This window comes from Leucoraja erinacea, chromosome 8 (assembly GCF_028641065.1).
Source record: "Leucoraja erinacea ecotype New England chromosome 8, Leri_hhj_1, whole genome shotgun sequence".
Taxonomy (NCBI): Eukaryota; Metazoa; Chordata; class Chondrichthyes; order Rajiformes; family Rajidae; genus Leucoraja; species Leucoraja erinaceus.
The window spans coordinates 26,958,375-26,973,734 of NC_073384.1; the positions used below are offsets into that span (position 1 = coordinate 26,958,375).

Sequence of the window (15,360 nt, forward strand, 5' to 3'; positions counted from 1 at the left end):
TAACTCAGCAACTCTTAACGATGTGCCATTGGGCTGCCAAGTGGCCTTTCTTTTTGTGTTATGACAGTAGAGATTATTCAAATTATAATCAAGATGTCAAGGCCAATTCTGGGAGTAGGGTGCAGTTCATGGAGAGAAAAGCCTGGAGAAAAGGGGGAGGTTGTGGACTGGAAGGGAGGTTGGTGATGGTAATGTTGCTGTGTTGTGCACGTGCCATTCCAGGATGGGGATTTGGTGTGTTTATGTTTGACAAACATTGATGGATTGGTTGGGATTAGTGGGGTGGGCCAGGAGCTTGTGTTTGGCAATGGCACGGTGGCGAATTTTGTGTTGGTGATTGATGTTCAGTGGAACTTTGCGGGCTGGGTATTTGTGCCTGGTGGACCGGTAGTTATTGGTGGGGATGGGAGCTATTGAGTGATCACATGGAGGATGGTCAGGTGCTTGGTGGACAGGTGGTTGGTTATGAGCTTGGGGGTGGGGTGGGTGGAACATAAGGCAGAGAGTGGGGGAATAAATTACCAAGGGACTTATCCTCTCTCCACTGGAACAACATGCACAGCTTCACCGATATTCTTTCAGCATGGAATAAGTTCTAGGATTTAGTCATACTCATAGAAAGTCAGAGTTATTAGCTCGGAAACAGCCCCTTCAGTCCGAATTGTCAATGAAACCAAAATGTCCCATTTACACTAGTCCCACCTGTGCACATTTCGCTCACAACCCTCTGAACCTTTCCTATCCATGTACCTGTCCAAATGTCTTTTAAATGCTGTTATAGTACCTGCCTCAACGACCTCCACTGGCAACTCAGCCCATGTGTGAATCCCTTACAACCTGCAAGCTAGATGAAGAGAGGGACAAAATATTTGTTACCTGATGGATACATATAAGCTTCATGAACTGTGCAAATGGGGGCTGAATATAACTTTGATAACCCCAATGAAATACTTGCAACTACAAGATCTGTTTTTTTCAAGAGCTGATTAATATGTTTTGCATATGGAGTCATTTATTGTAAGTTGGTGCATATTGTTAGATAATACTGTGGTTTGGGGCTTGGTTTTCTTAGTTGAGCGCTTATCCAGCAGTTATAGCCCAAGTACTTTGTGTTTTAATTGTAATTTAACATCTAGCCCAGCTAGTGACCGCTGTGAAGAGAGCAACTGATAACTAGGGAAAGTCCCTGTAACAGCTTGGAAAGACAGGAGGGAATAGACCCCACTGGAGCTGTTATGGGTTAGCACCTCATTGCAGCAGTGGTGTAGATTGGAAACAGTCTCCCTGCACCCCTAAAAATCTACAACAAACACAAGAAAGATACCCCTGGAGTCTGTGACAGCTGGGGCGGAAGATCACTCACAGATGGATTACCCGGCTACAGGCCACGGAACGGAAAAGACTGCGAGTAGGAATAGTGCATCAATGAAGGACAGCGGCTCAGTGGTAGAGGGAAAGATGCTCCAGGTCTGTTCTTGTGGTTGGCAGAAAGTACCAACAGCAAAGGGCCAAGGAATACATTAGGGAAAGAAGAAGTGCTTGTTAGAGGGAGTGCAGGGAAATCGCATTGAGCGGTACTCCTTGAGAAGTCAGTCAAGTGAGTCGAGTGAAGTCCAGTGATGGGTAGAAAACCACAGTTCGCAGGATATCATTACCCCTGTTACTGATGAGGGGGGAACAAGCGCTGTAGAGGGGGATGTAGCTGGTGGTGAGGTTAATCTGCCAGTCCTGGAGAACGGTGGGCTGAAACCCAGGGCAAGTGAAAGAAAGGAATGGGAAACTTAATATAAACACAAAATGTTGTCTCGTTTTGAAATGTAGTTTATAATGTATTTTTTTAACTAGGTGTTTTGTGGGCGGGGGACTTTTAAAATATTTTCCCTGTACGAAGGACCCGACCTGTTCCCTGTCGGGTCTCCATTGTCGTTGGAGCCTAGCACCGTGGAGCCTCCAACTGGAACGACCTGGGGCTCCAGTCGCGGAGCCTGCGGACTACTCACCATCACGGAGCTGGCCGAGTTTGGAGAGCTGTGGTGGCCCGCTGCTGCGGCCTGGTCCTGGGGATTCGGAGGCTCCAGCCGCAGGTCTGGTGGACGGTGACACCGGGAGCCCGCGGGTCGCTGGTGGGAGACTGCTTTTCGGGGCTTCCGCAACGGCGACTTCTCCCGCCCGAGTTGCGGGGTTGAAAATGACCTGGAGTGGGGCCTTACATCGCCCGGCATGGCTTTAAATGGCCACGGGACTTGCTAGCGCCCGCTGGGGGCCTCCAAATTCAAGACCCGGAGCGCGGCCTTGCATTGCCGGGCGCGGCTTTAATGGCCGCGGGACTTATTTACCATCGCCCGCCGGGGGCTTTGACTCTGACATCGGGAGGAGAATGGGGAGTGCAGTGGAGAGATAAGACTTTGCGAGGAGGAGATGCGCTGTGATGGATGTTTGTGTAAATTGTGCTGTGTCTTGTTTTTTTCTACTTGTGTGTATGACTGCAGAAACCAAATTTCGTTTGAACCTCAATAAGGTTCAAATGACAACAAATAAATTGTATCATTGTATCAAATGCTGGAGTAACTCATCGGGTGAGGCAGCATCTATGCAGAGAAGGAATTGGCGACGTTTCGGGTCGAGACCCTTCTTCAGACTGATATCAGGGGAGGGGGCGGGACAAGGAAAGAATGTAGGCGTGGACAGTAAGACTAGTGGGAGAACTGAGAAGAGGGAGGGGATGGAGAGAGAGAAAGCAAGGGCTACCTGATGTTAGAGAAGTCAACGTTCATACCATTGGGGTGCAAACTACCCAAACGAAATATGAGATGTTGTTCCTCCAATTTGCGCTGGGCCTCACTGTGGGAATAGAAGGGGGAGTTGAAGTGCTGGGCCACTGGGAGATCAGCTTGGTTAAGACGGACTGAGTGGAGATGTTCAGCGTAACGATCACCGAGCCTGTGCTTGGTCTTGCCGATGTAGAGAAATTGACACCTGGAACAGCGGATGCAGTAGATGAGGTTGGAGGAGGTGCAAGTGAACCTCTGCGTCACCTGGAAAGGCTGTTTGGGTCCTTGAATGGAGTCTAGGGGGGAGGTAATGGGATAGGTGTTGCATCTTCTGCAGTTGCAGGGGAATGTACCTGGGGAGGGGGTGGTTTGGGTGGGAAGGGACGAGTTAACCAGGGAGATGCGGAGGGAACGGCCTCTGCAGAAAGCGGAAAGGGGTGGAGATGGGAAGATGTGGCCAGTCGTGGGATCCCTTTGGAGGTGGCGAAAATGTTGGTGAATTATATGTTGTATGCGATGGGGTGGAAGATGAGGACAAGGGGGACTCTGTACTAGTTACCAGTGGGGGGAGGGGGAGCTGCGGGATATCGAGGAGACCATGGTGAGAGCATCATCTATAATGGAAGAGTGGAACCCCCATCCCCTAGTATGGAAAACCTCATCCTGGGCGCAGATGCGGCGTAGACGGAGGAATTGGGAGTAGGGGATAGAGTCTTTACAAGAAGCAGGGTGGGAAGAAGTGTAGTCAAGATAGCTATGGGAGTCAGTAGGTTTGTAGTAGATGGTAGTCAATAGTCTGTTTCCTGTGATGGAGACGATGAGATCTAGAAATGGTAGGGAGATGTCAGAGATGGTCCAAGTGAATTTGAGTGCAGGATGGAAATTAGTAGTTGATGAAGTCAGTGAGATCTGCATGGGTGCAGGAGGTAACATCAATGTAGTCATCAATGTAGCGGAGGTAGAGTTCGGGGATAGGGCCAGTGTACGCCAGTAACAGGGATTGTTTGATGTACCCCACAAACAGGCAGGCCTAGCTGGGGCCCATGCGAGTGCAAGTTTGGCAGGCATTTAATATTACTGGTCAGTTCTCCTAGGTTCTGAAAACTCGTGCTTACTTTTTTTTTCCCCCAATGAGCCAATGAAAATTCCCGGTCAGCAAAGGTGATTAACTAAAACTACCTACGACTAGCTTGAATACCTATAACTACATGACGACCCCACTACAACTGCACCTACGACTACAAAAGTATTGATTTTCTCCATGGCGACATGTTGAGAAATTTGTGGCGACCATACTGAGGCCGCGACTCTTGTATTCTTGTATTCTTGTATTCAAATTTTATTGTCGTTGCCTCACTTTGAGACAACGAAATGAATTTCCCGTACAGCAGTATCGTTAAAAAAATTTAAAAAAAATCACAAGAAAAATAATAAAAATAAATAATAAATAAATAATAAAACATATTAAAAAAATAAAATTGAAATTGAATTAAAAATTTAACAAAAGCACAAACACAAAAAGTCCACAACACAACATAACATAAATGGCACCCAGGTGAGGACGGCACCATAGTCCAGCCAGCCTCCCCTCCATGTCCATCCGTAGTCGGGGCCTTCCGAGCACCTGCAGTCGCCGCCCCGGGTGGCCCGATGTTCAGGCCCTCACGCCGGGCTGGTGGAACGCCGACGCCGAACCCCGACGGTGAGCATCCTCCTCCTCAGCGGCCCGGACCTCCTGATCAGCCGCCTCCCGCTGCCGGAGTCTGCAGCTCCTGAGTCCACAGGCCGAGCTGGGCAGAGTCGCAGGACCCCGCGCTGTCCATCAGCGCCGCCCGCGTTGGGAGCTCCGCAAACCGCAGCTCCTTGATGTTGGTGCAGCAGGTCCAGCACTCCGGGCTCCAGACGGCGACCCCCGGTAAGGCATCGCCAGCCCCGCGATGTTCCAGCGCTGTCCCGCCGCTGCTGGAGCTCCGGTCGATCCCGGCAGGAAAGGCCGCGCCAATCCAGGTAGGTAGGCCGCTGTGGAGGGAGGGAGGGGGGGGGCGAGGACGCGACTCGAGTAATAGTCGCGTCCTCACCAGGAAGCGGCTGAAGGGCGGTATCCCCCGCACCGTGCCCTCTTCCCCCACATAAAAACACAAAAAAAAAAAAAACACTTTTAACATAACAAAATAAACAAAAAAACAAAAAGATACCGGGCTGTAGGTGGAGGCTGCTGGCACCAGCGCCACCGGAAGTACAAGAATGCGTGAACTCATCGTGACCATGAAGGAGACTCACCAGAAACCACCAGCGAACATGTTGCGACCATGTGGCGAGCGCAGAGTCTCCTGCACTCACCTAAAAAGTCGCCTAAGTGGGACAGGCCCTTTATACTCATGTATGGTATGATTAGGCTAGCTGGTGCGCAAAACAAAGTATTTAATTGAATCTCAGTACATGTGACAATAAACAATACCAATACCATCTTCCCATGCTGTCACTGTTCTGCAATTTTGTGTTGCTATGTGGAGACAATTTAAAGAGCGAAGATCCACTGTATGATGTTACCTCTGATTTGGATGTACTAATGTAAGTTCAATGTGTTGCAAGCAAGGTGTATCAGCAATGTTTGATAATAATGAAGGGCAAATTGTGAACATTGGAAAATAATCCCAGGAGGGAAGATCAGAAGTTTTGCTAGTTTGGAAAGATCAACAGAGGCAGGGAAATATCCAGTATCTATGGGCAGCTGACATGCAAATTGTGATATAAAACAATGTATGTGGAGACAAAAAAAATCATTTATTTTTCATTATTCATTCAAAAATATGCGTTTTGTGGGCTGAGCAAGCATTTGTCTGTGAAAATATGATGGAGAGCTTTCTTCATGAACTTGAGATGTGGGTATACCTATAATGCTGTTCAAAAAAACATTAGAAGCTGCATTTAAATGGGATTGTTAAACTTGCAAATATTTTGGAAAGTTGTGCAATCACAATCACCGTAGTCATTAATTGGTATAGTGTTACATTTGTTAAATTTGGGGATTACAATTGATATTGTGAAATGAATGTGATATAATATATCCATGATTATGGTTGTTAATTAACGTACCTAATATTATATTTGTCATGTGTATGTATTTGTTTAATAAATAGTTGCTTGTTTAATTTTATATCATAGACAAATGTATGATAGGATATTGTTATTACTATCGAATTTTGGGCAGCATATGGTACTTTTTTTAGGTCTGAGTTTTCAGGCTAGAGTTAGATTTTAAATTTTCACTGCTTTGTAGTTAAGCATTTTAAATAACAGCAACGCATTCTTTTGAATTGGCATGTTTATTGTTTAAACTAAGCTATTGGATATGTTTATTCACTATAAACAGTCATCACTTTGTGTTCAAATGAATACACTCTTTAATAATCATTAGCTTTCCCATATCAGCTACCCAGTTATGGGTGTATTGGCAGAGATTAATGAGGTTGTAATTTACTACGGAGATTCAAATTACATCTTAAACTGCAACAATAAAGCTTGAAATGCAATTTAAAAATTCATTGTGTCTAATTTCAGGATTTGGTGCGCAGATTGCTTTTTCATATCACTGTAATATCAGATGCATAGTCTAATTCTAATGGACTTTTCAGCATGTTTGAGATTTGGCTTATGCTGACAATTTTGTAGCTAAAATATCTGCCCAATGGTAGAAGGTAACTAAATACAAACATTAGAGGAATAACAGACAAGAAAACCCGATTTGAAAATTGATGATGCTGAGCTTGAAATGATAGGATTACTGATAGGAAATAGTAATTCAGAAAAGATTGAGAGTTTTAATGAACAGAATGGACAGCTCTTGCATCGAAAAATGCTCATTGATAATGATGGAAATTGCAGTGGGTATGATTTGTTTTATTACCTTGGTCTGCATTTACCAGTATACTAAGAAGATACTGTCAAACATTTCAAGAGCATCTGGAGCAGCCAAATGTGTGGGTTTTGAGATTTATAGACCAAAGGACACAATTTCCTTCAGAACACAATCTATTTCCCTATTGAGCAAACAAAAAATTAAAATAAATGAAAATCATAATTTATTTCTTTATGCAGATATACAAACTAAAAGACTAATTTTGAACCATTTACTTCTAATATGTAACTTCACCAACCATTTATAATACATCCCTGACTGCAGAATAAGCTTTAATCCAGCAACAAATGTTCTAAAAACACACTTGTTCCACTTCTGCAATGTAAGAGGGAAATATTGGTAAAGGGCACAATCAAATGCCCATGCAATTTATAAACTGACAATTCATTTGCATGGTAATTGTGACCAATTGTGTTGGAAAGTAGTCATAATTATAGCCAAACCTTGGAACAACATAACAGGATGTGAGAGGGGTGCTGAAGAATCCTGCGTGTTAACTTTACAGACTGTTGGTCGCATGGGGCAGTGAGAGTTCAGACGGGCTGCTCAATGATTTTTGTGTCATCTGTTTTATCCAACTCTTTTCCCAATCTTTCCAATCTTTCTTTTCCTCATTTTTTTTTTAAAGCACTTTATTCGTCCCCGAGGGGCAATTTAAAAGGGCGCATTACAGTAGCTTTTTAAAAAGGGACACAATCAACAAACATAAGCAGCACGCATACTGCACAATCAACCAGCACACGCATTTCACAGACACACTGCACAATCACACAACACACACCGCACATCAACATTCAACACATAGTAATAGTTTTTAAAGTGCTTCCTAAGTGCTTCAATTAAAAAGTGCATATAGAAGGTTATTTCATTTCATATGTTCATGAGTCAGTGATCAGCATTAAGAAGCTGGACAGCCCTGGGGATGAAGGTTGCCTTCCTCCTCTGTGTCCGGCAACCCGGACAGCAGAGTCTGCGTCTTGAGGGGAGCCACTCAAGCTCAGGAAACAGGATGTGAGAGGGGTGCTGAAGAATCCTGCGTGTTAACTTTACAGACTGTTGGTCGCATGGGGCAGTGAGAGTTCAGACGGGCTGCTCAATGATTTTTGAGCGGACCTTGTCCACATTCAAAAGGCGGTTTCTGTTTTGCAGAGTGATGGAGTGGAACCAGCTAGTGAAAGAGAAGGTTATTACATTTTCAATGAATGCGTAGTAGAATGTGGTGAGAATGTCTTTGTTAATCCCAAATGACTTCAGCTTCCTGAGTAGGTACTGTCTCTAATGGCACTTTTTAAGGATTTCCTGTGTGTTAGAGGAAAACCTTAGCAGGTTGTCGAAGGCTGTTCCCAGGTATTTGTATACCTCCACTATCTCCACTGGCTCCTGCTGGATGATAGTGGTGGCTGCCTCATCCTCTGGAAACTTCAAGGCAACTTCTTTCAATATTGCTAAACTGTGAAGAACATAGCAAATACTTGAATTTTGGACAATCACAGTGTTATGTGTTCAAGAAATCTGTCCCATTTACATTCTAGACAATAGAAAACTATGCAGATGTCAGTGGTTTGCTTAATTAGAAGCCTTATTCCCGATTGAATGTATAATATTGGTGAAAGTCATTCCCTGATTACCCCAGAGAGGCTGCCATCCAATAGTCTGGGGCAGAGGGAGGGCAGAAGAAATACTGAGCTATCACATCATGGAAGTCCTGTAATTGTCAGCAAAGTGAGCAGTGACATGTGTAAAGTTCCTGTCAAGTTGAACATAGATTGATTTGAAATCTTTACTGCTGAGAAACAGTGCTGGTTTATAGTGAGGAGCACAAGGACTTTCTGACACCCTGCATTGGGGAACCAAGCTATGCACTCAAATATCACTGTTCTTGTCTATTTCTTTCACATTTGTTGGGGGAATTAATGAACTGTGATCACCTCATTCTGTGCAGAGACATTGTTGATGTTACTGATGTCACCAACAGCAGGATGAAAACAGCATAATAAGCTGGATGCGCAGTTAGATTCATTACCACATGCTCCAATTCTTGCTCCAACACGTGCCATGATAGTATGTGTTTATTAAATTGCAGGCACCTTTCTTTCACCCTGCTATTTCTGTGGTCTAATGTGATTTTTGTTTCCCACAGCCTGCATTCAGTGAATCCTCTTTTCCTCCCTGTGCTTGTGTCTGCTGCATTTTTATTAACATTTCTTCCTTTTTGATTTTATTTGCGCTTCAAGAGTGCTTCCAGATTCAGCAATTCACAATAAACAAATCCTGGTAAAGACTGCAACACTTACAAACAAGTTAAAATAAGCCAAAATTATACAAAAAACAACTGGAAGTCTAAAATGGCTGAGATATTGAAATTGAGATAAGAATAGATTCCTGACTGTTCCTGCTATAATTTGGTATGCAGATCTAAAACGTAGTGTTACATGGAGATATAGACACCAATTTACCAAATTGGTCTTGGTCTGAACACAAAATCTTTATTCGCAAATTATTAACAACAATGTTTGTTTTTGGTAGCCAGCAGGGAGCCCATCAAACATTCAAATAAATGTATAACCCTGTTTACTTTCTCACTGTTCTTGCACTGGATTTGTACGGTAAAACCATACTTTGTGGTGGCCACCTTCGATCTAGAAAACGGGCGAGCAATTGGAGTAATTTCTCTCAATTGCAAAAGTAAAATGACTTATTTTTATATCATTGGGTGCTTACCAGTCTACTTTCAACACATTTTGTGAAAAGTCCAGGCAAACACCAAGAATTGTTTGTTACCAATATAATAATAATAATAATAATAATAAAAATAATAATAATACACTTTATTGTCATTGTAAATACATACAACTAAATTTTAGGCGCACTGCCCGAGCGGAGCTCTAATGTATCAAATAAATAAAAACAACAATGGAAACAACAAAAACAGCAAGAAAAACATCAAGCCGTCAGAATATGCAATATTTCAGAGTATAGTGTTGTAGCAGTACAAAATATTGGCTATGGGGGGGGATGTGTGTTCAGTTCAGAGTGGTGATAACCTAGAACACAGAACCTAGAACAATATAGTACAGGAACAAGACTTTTAGCCCAGAACATCTTTGCCAACAATTAGGCTAATTTAAGCTGCACATCTACCTGCATATCTACCCCCCCCCCCCCAATTCCTTGCTTGTTCACGTGTCTGTCTCAATGCTTCTTGAAATGTTTCTATCATATAATTTTCCAGCACTTCTCTTAATAGCACGTTCCAGGCATGTACCACTCTCTGTGTAACATAACTTGTCACCTAAATCTCCTTTAAACGTCCCCCCTGTCACCTTAAAGCTATACCCCCACCCTGGGACAAAGACTGACTATGTACCCTGTCTATGTCTCTCAGAATTTTATATATTTCAATCATGCCTTCATTATCTTACCTTTTCTTCTGGTGTTGCCGACTTCCACCCCGAGATCCTTCTGTACAAATCTTAAGTATCATAACATCTCAAGTACATTACTATTCAGCAAATAATCTAGTATTATTGTTTCCCCAACCAAATCACACTGTTCTTTATATTAAATTGTACCACAATTTCTATTTGCAAGCTGGTAGGAATATTTTTTTAATTTCCAAATATACAAAATTGACAGTGTCTACCTTGCTCCTGATTTGATATTAGTTCAAAATTTTGCAATGTGGGCACACTCCCTTCCTTTACACAGTTTTAGAAAATTATCACTACACATTGTGCTGTATTCCTGCCCACTACCTTAAAGCTTATTGTTTTCATGGTGTCTGTAGAGGTAACCTGAATTATGATTGTCCATTAGTACAGTAAATGATTGAACTTCAAAGAACGCTTCACTGGCTAAGATTTGCTTTGGAACATCCGAAGGTTATGTAAGGTATTGAATAAAAGAGTTGTCTCTCATCATGCTGTTTTCCTATTTTACAGATACAGGCCCCAATCAGAGGAAATTATATTGCGAGCATTTGAGGTATGATTGTATTTCAAGGTCCCACACAAAAACATTTTGAAATTATATTCTGCTCTGTTTTTGACTATTCTGATCTTAACTTTCTTTACAGAAAGGGTTTTGGGGTTAGGCTGTTCTAAACCTTGCTTATAAAGAAGGAAATGGGAAGATGTCAATTTTCAATGAAGTGAGAAGATGATTGACGAGGGTAGGGCAGTGGATATTGTCTACACTAACTTTAGTAAAGTATTTGATAAGGATCATCATGGTACAGTAGACTAGAAAATTAAGTCACATGGCATTATGGTGACTTGGTAAATTGGATTGTTTGTGCCCTATAAAAATGATCTGAATGAAAATTTAGGTGGGCTGATTAGAAAGTTTGCAGATGTCACAAAAATAAATAAAGTTGTGGATAGTGAGGAAGGTTGTCATAGGCCAGCAGAATATAGATCATTTAATAATATGGGCAAAGAAATGGCACAAGGAATTCAGCCAAGTGTGATGTGTTCAAATTCAAGAGGAAAGTTTGCAGGTGAACCCCATGTCAGGAGAGGTGGACAGGGCTGCATTCTTAAATAATTGTCCTTTTCGCGATGTTCATAATGTTGTAGAGTCCAAACATCGTGTACAAACATAAAGTAATTGTTGCTGCTGTTGAGCGAGGTTGTTTACTTGAGATCTCGAGCTAAGTTTCTGCTGTTGTTGTAGGACACACCCCTTAACTGATGACGTTCTCTTCCCGCCAAAGGCAGTCACGTGACCGTTCCAGTTCTGGTGACGCGGGTTCGATCAGTAAGTGGCTTGACCACCAGGTGGCGCCACAGTGTGAAACTTTGTCATCTGCATTTAAGTCAAGAAATACAAGTTGAAAATAAATCATTTGTTGTTCAGTTATTTCAATTTTTAACCTAATTCTGTAAGAGGAAATTTAATTTGATATCTCAAATTTTTGGGTGGTGATTTGTAAATAAGCGAGTTCGGTACTCTGAAAAACACAAGGAATCATGGGATTTGTCAAAGGTCATTCACCATAAAGAAGAAGCGAATTAAGCGCTGGCTGAAGAAACTGTGTATAAATTCTTATCTTTATTCATAATTTATGTGTAAAAATATATTTCATCTGAGGAACGGGGCTGCCATGAGGTCACATTATATGAAAATTAATGTATTCCAGACTGGAACACAACGATCTTTTCTGAGTCGAATTTCACTATTCTGCTAATTTCAAGGCAATGGAATTCTTCAGCCATCCCCAGTCGGGCCAACTGACTGCCCCGGACCGACACCAGCGGCCCCAGGCCCACAGCCAGCGCGGAGAAGAAGCTTAACTTCCGCCAGGCTAACCGATAGCCCTGAACCGATGGCACCAGCGGTCCCAGGCTCATAGCCAGCACGGAGAAGAAGCTCAACTCCCGCCGGGCCAACCGACAGCCCCAGACCGACTACACCAGCGGCCTCAGGCCCACAGCCAACGCGGAGAAGAAATACAACTATTTCATAGTTTGAAAGCAGTATTTACTTACCTAGAAGAATCAAAGCTGGAAAACATGGAAGAAATGAAGGTGTATGTACACAGCTCCACTGCTTTCCAGCAATGTTTTGCATAGTGACCTTTGACCTGAGCATGAGCAGTCGGAATACCGAACTCGCTTATTCCGCAAGGACAAATTTCTGTAAATTGACTGGCCGTAACATGGGGTTCACCTGTACAGTAAATGGCAGAATGCATAGGAATATCAATGTACAGAGGTATCTCGGGGTATAAATCTATAGTTTGCTGAAAGTGGTAGAAAAGGTCTGGTAAAGAAGTCATACTGTATACTTGCTTTTATTGGTTGGAGTATTGTGTATGAAAGTTAGAAAGTCATGTTGCAGCTGTATGAAACTTTAGTTAGGCCACATTTGGAGCATTTCTGGTCACCATACTATAGGAAAGATGTCAAGGCTTTGACGAAGGTACAGAAGAGAGTTACCAAGATGTTGGCTGGATTGGAATTCATCAGCTATAATGAGAGGTTTGAACAAACTTTGATTGTTTTCTCTGGAGAGTCAGAGGCTAACAGGCAACCTGATAGAAGTATGTAAAATAAGGGGAGGCATAGATAGGGTGGTAGAGTTTTCTTTCCAGGAATGGATAGGTCAAATACTAGAACACATAGATGGCATAGCTTTAATGTGAAAGGTCGAAAGTTTAAAAGGGGTACTTTTGTTACACAAAAAAGAGTAGATGCCTGGAACATGCTGCTAGGGGTAGTGACTGAAGCATACAGCATAAATGGAGACATTTTGGCAAATGTGTGAACATATAGGGGATAGAGGGATACCGACCATGTGATAGCAAATGGGTTTTGTGTAGATCAGCATCATGAACGGCGTAGATGTGGTGAGTCAAAGGGCCTGCTCCTATTCTATGTGTTATTATCTATAGACATGGAAATCAGACAGTCCAATTTATGAAATGTTGCATCGCACTGTGTGCTTCTAGCTAAGGTAATAGGAGCTCAGCATGTCTCATCCCAGATCTTTTGGCTACGTTAACCCCACATTCATCTTGAGGACTATTGGAGGTGATCTCTTTAAAATGTATGTGATTGTGGTAGAGAGGATGCTTATTGACAGGCATGCTTTTGAATTACTACAGAGAGGAAGTCGGGATCTCCATCAGGCCATCTGCTGGGTTTGGGCAAAAAGGGACAAAAACTTATCTGGGTATACAGATTACAGTCATAGCACATTTATAGTTAAAAAAAGACCATCAAGTCCATCGAGGGGTTGACATCATTTGGATGAATCACGGTGTGTGGAGGCTTATGCATGCATAGTATATGTTAAGCCATAGAGCATGCTTCTTCACTCAGAGATGGGGGAGGGGGGGGTGGCTTAAGATACAGAAGGAAGACTTTGCAGTTGGAATTATTTCAAAAATACTTGGCCTTTACTTTTTAATTCCACGTTGCCTGAGTGAATTGGCATCTGCTGTTTCTCGATATAGTCACTTGCTGTCTGTCAAATAAAACAGCTGAACAGTTACCAAGTCACCAGATGCTTTCTTTCAAATACATTAAGGACACATATTGGGTCAAACGTTTAGTTCAGATTAGGCCCAGTTACATTCATATATGTTATCACATTTAGTTGGATATTGGATTGTATAGTCACACTTTTAAATACAAGAAACCAAGTCTTAGAAGAGAGTCTGTATCTAAGAACATATCTAATATAGGACTTGAAGCTTGTAGTGTGACACTATGATTAAAGATGATCAGACTTTATTTTACATTTTGACTTTACTCTTTAACTTTTTAATTCAAGTGTTATATTTCATCCCCTAGGTATTGGATAAGAATAAAAATGGCTATCTTACTCAAGAGGAACTTACAAAATATTTGACTGAAGAAGGTAATATAGTTGTAATAAGGACAAGAATTCCCAAATCACTTTCACTATTCTCTCCTAATGATTATTGTTCGTGGACCACAGATGGTTTTAGTTTTCTACTTAGAAATAATTTTATTCAATCCTTGCTAAGTTCAAAATGGATGAGTCTACATCTGCCCAGTTTGCAGTAATGAACAGCCTCAGTATTAGGCAGTCATCTGACCTCCAGGCCTAGTTATAGATGTTGTGGTGGGCGATATGCAGAGGTCAATGGAAAATGCTTGATTGATCGATTGACTGCAAGATAAAACATGGAAACAGACCCTTCAGTCTCCATGCCCCACCTGATTTTCGGAAACCTTAGTGGGGTCCATCTCTCAGCCTCCTTTGCTCCAAGGAAAACATTGCCAACCAATCCAGTAAAACAGAATGTGATCAGATTAGAATCTGGCTAATGTTTCTCTTAGCCTCACTCTACCAGAATATTTATTTTCTAGTGTATGATTACTTAAAGTTGTTTGGTGAACTTTTTTATCTTCATAGAATTAGCAAAAGAAGTCAGAACTTCAGACATCAGGTTTACGACAGGAGACATTTCGAGTCGAGACCCAAGCGACCCGATACGTCTCCGATATGGATGAGTCGAAAAGAGAGTTCTGAAAGTAATGATGATAAAGGAAACAGGCCTTTGTTTCCAAGAGTTGGATTTAGATCTCAGGGCTAAGGGAATCAAGGGATATGGGGGGAAAAGCCAGAACGGGGTACTGATTTTGGATGATCATCCATGATCATATTGAATGGCGGTGCTGGCTCGAAGAGCCGAATGGCCTTCTCCTACAACTATTTTCTATGTTCCTCTTCCCATCTCTCCCACTGGGCAGAAGTTTAAAATATGTATTAAGGAACACCTTCTTCTCCACTGTTATCAGACCACTGAATGATCCTCCCATAAGCTAGAGTGTAGTCCCGATCTCCCAACCTACCTTATCATGGACCTTGGACTTTTAAAATATTTGCACTTTATCTGTAATTGTAATGTTATATTGCTGTGCACCATATTCTGCACTGTACTATTTTTCTCTTTACACTACTTGTTGTTCATATATGGCTTGATTGTCATGATCATCATCATCAGAGGTCACTCGAATCGAATATGACTGTCCTCTCCTCTCCATAGGGTCGTCTACTTGTGGGTCTGCAGATGTCTGTAGAGGCCGATCTGCGATCCACACACCTTGGTGCAACGTGGGCAGTGGAGACTGGCGGTAGTTGGTAGTCGTCGAGTCCCCTTCTCTCTATCCTTACAGTGCCCTCGCTTTGTCTCTG

The 15,360-nt window shown here is 42.4% G+C and overlaps 1 protein-coding gene across 1 annotated transcript in view; it reads left to right on the forward strand.

Annotated features, from left to right (window-relative positions):
• The window catches only part of efcab2 (EF-hand calcium binding domain 2), a 77,019-nt gene that overhangs the window by 39,184 nt on the left and 22,475 nt on the right, over positions 1-15,360 (forward strand). Inside the window, exons 5-6 of the mRNA XM_055639278.1 lie at positions 10,632-10,674; positions 13,989-14,055. Coding sequence (XP_055495253.1) covers positions 10,632-10,674; positions 13,989-14,055 — 110 coding nt within the window. The remainder of the gene's footprint in view (positions 1-10,631; positions 10,675-13,988; positions 14,056-15,360) is intronic.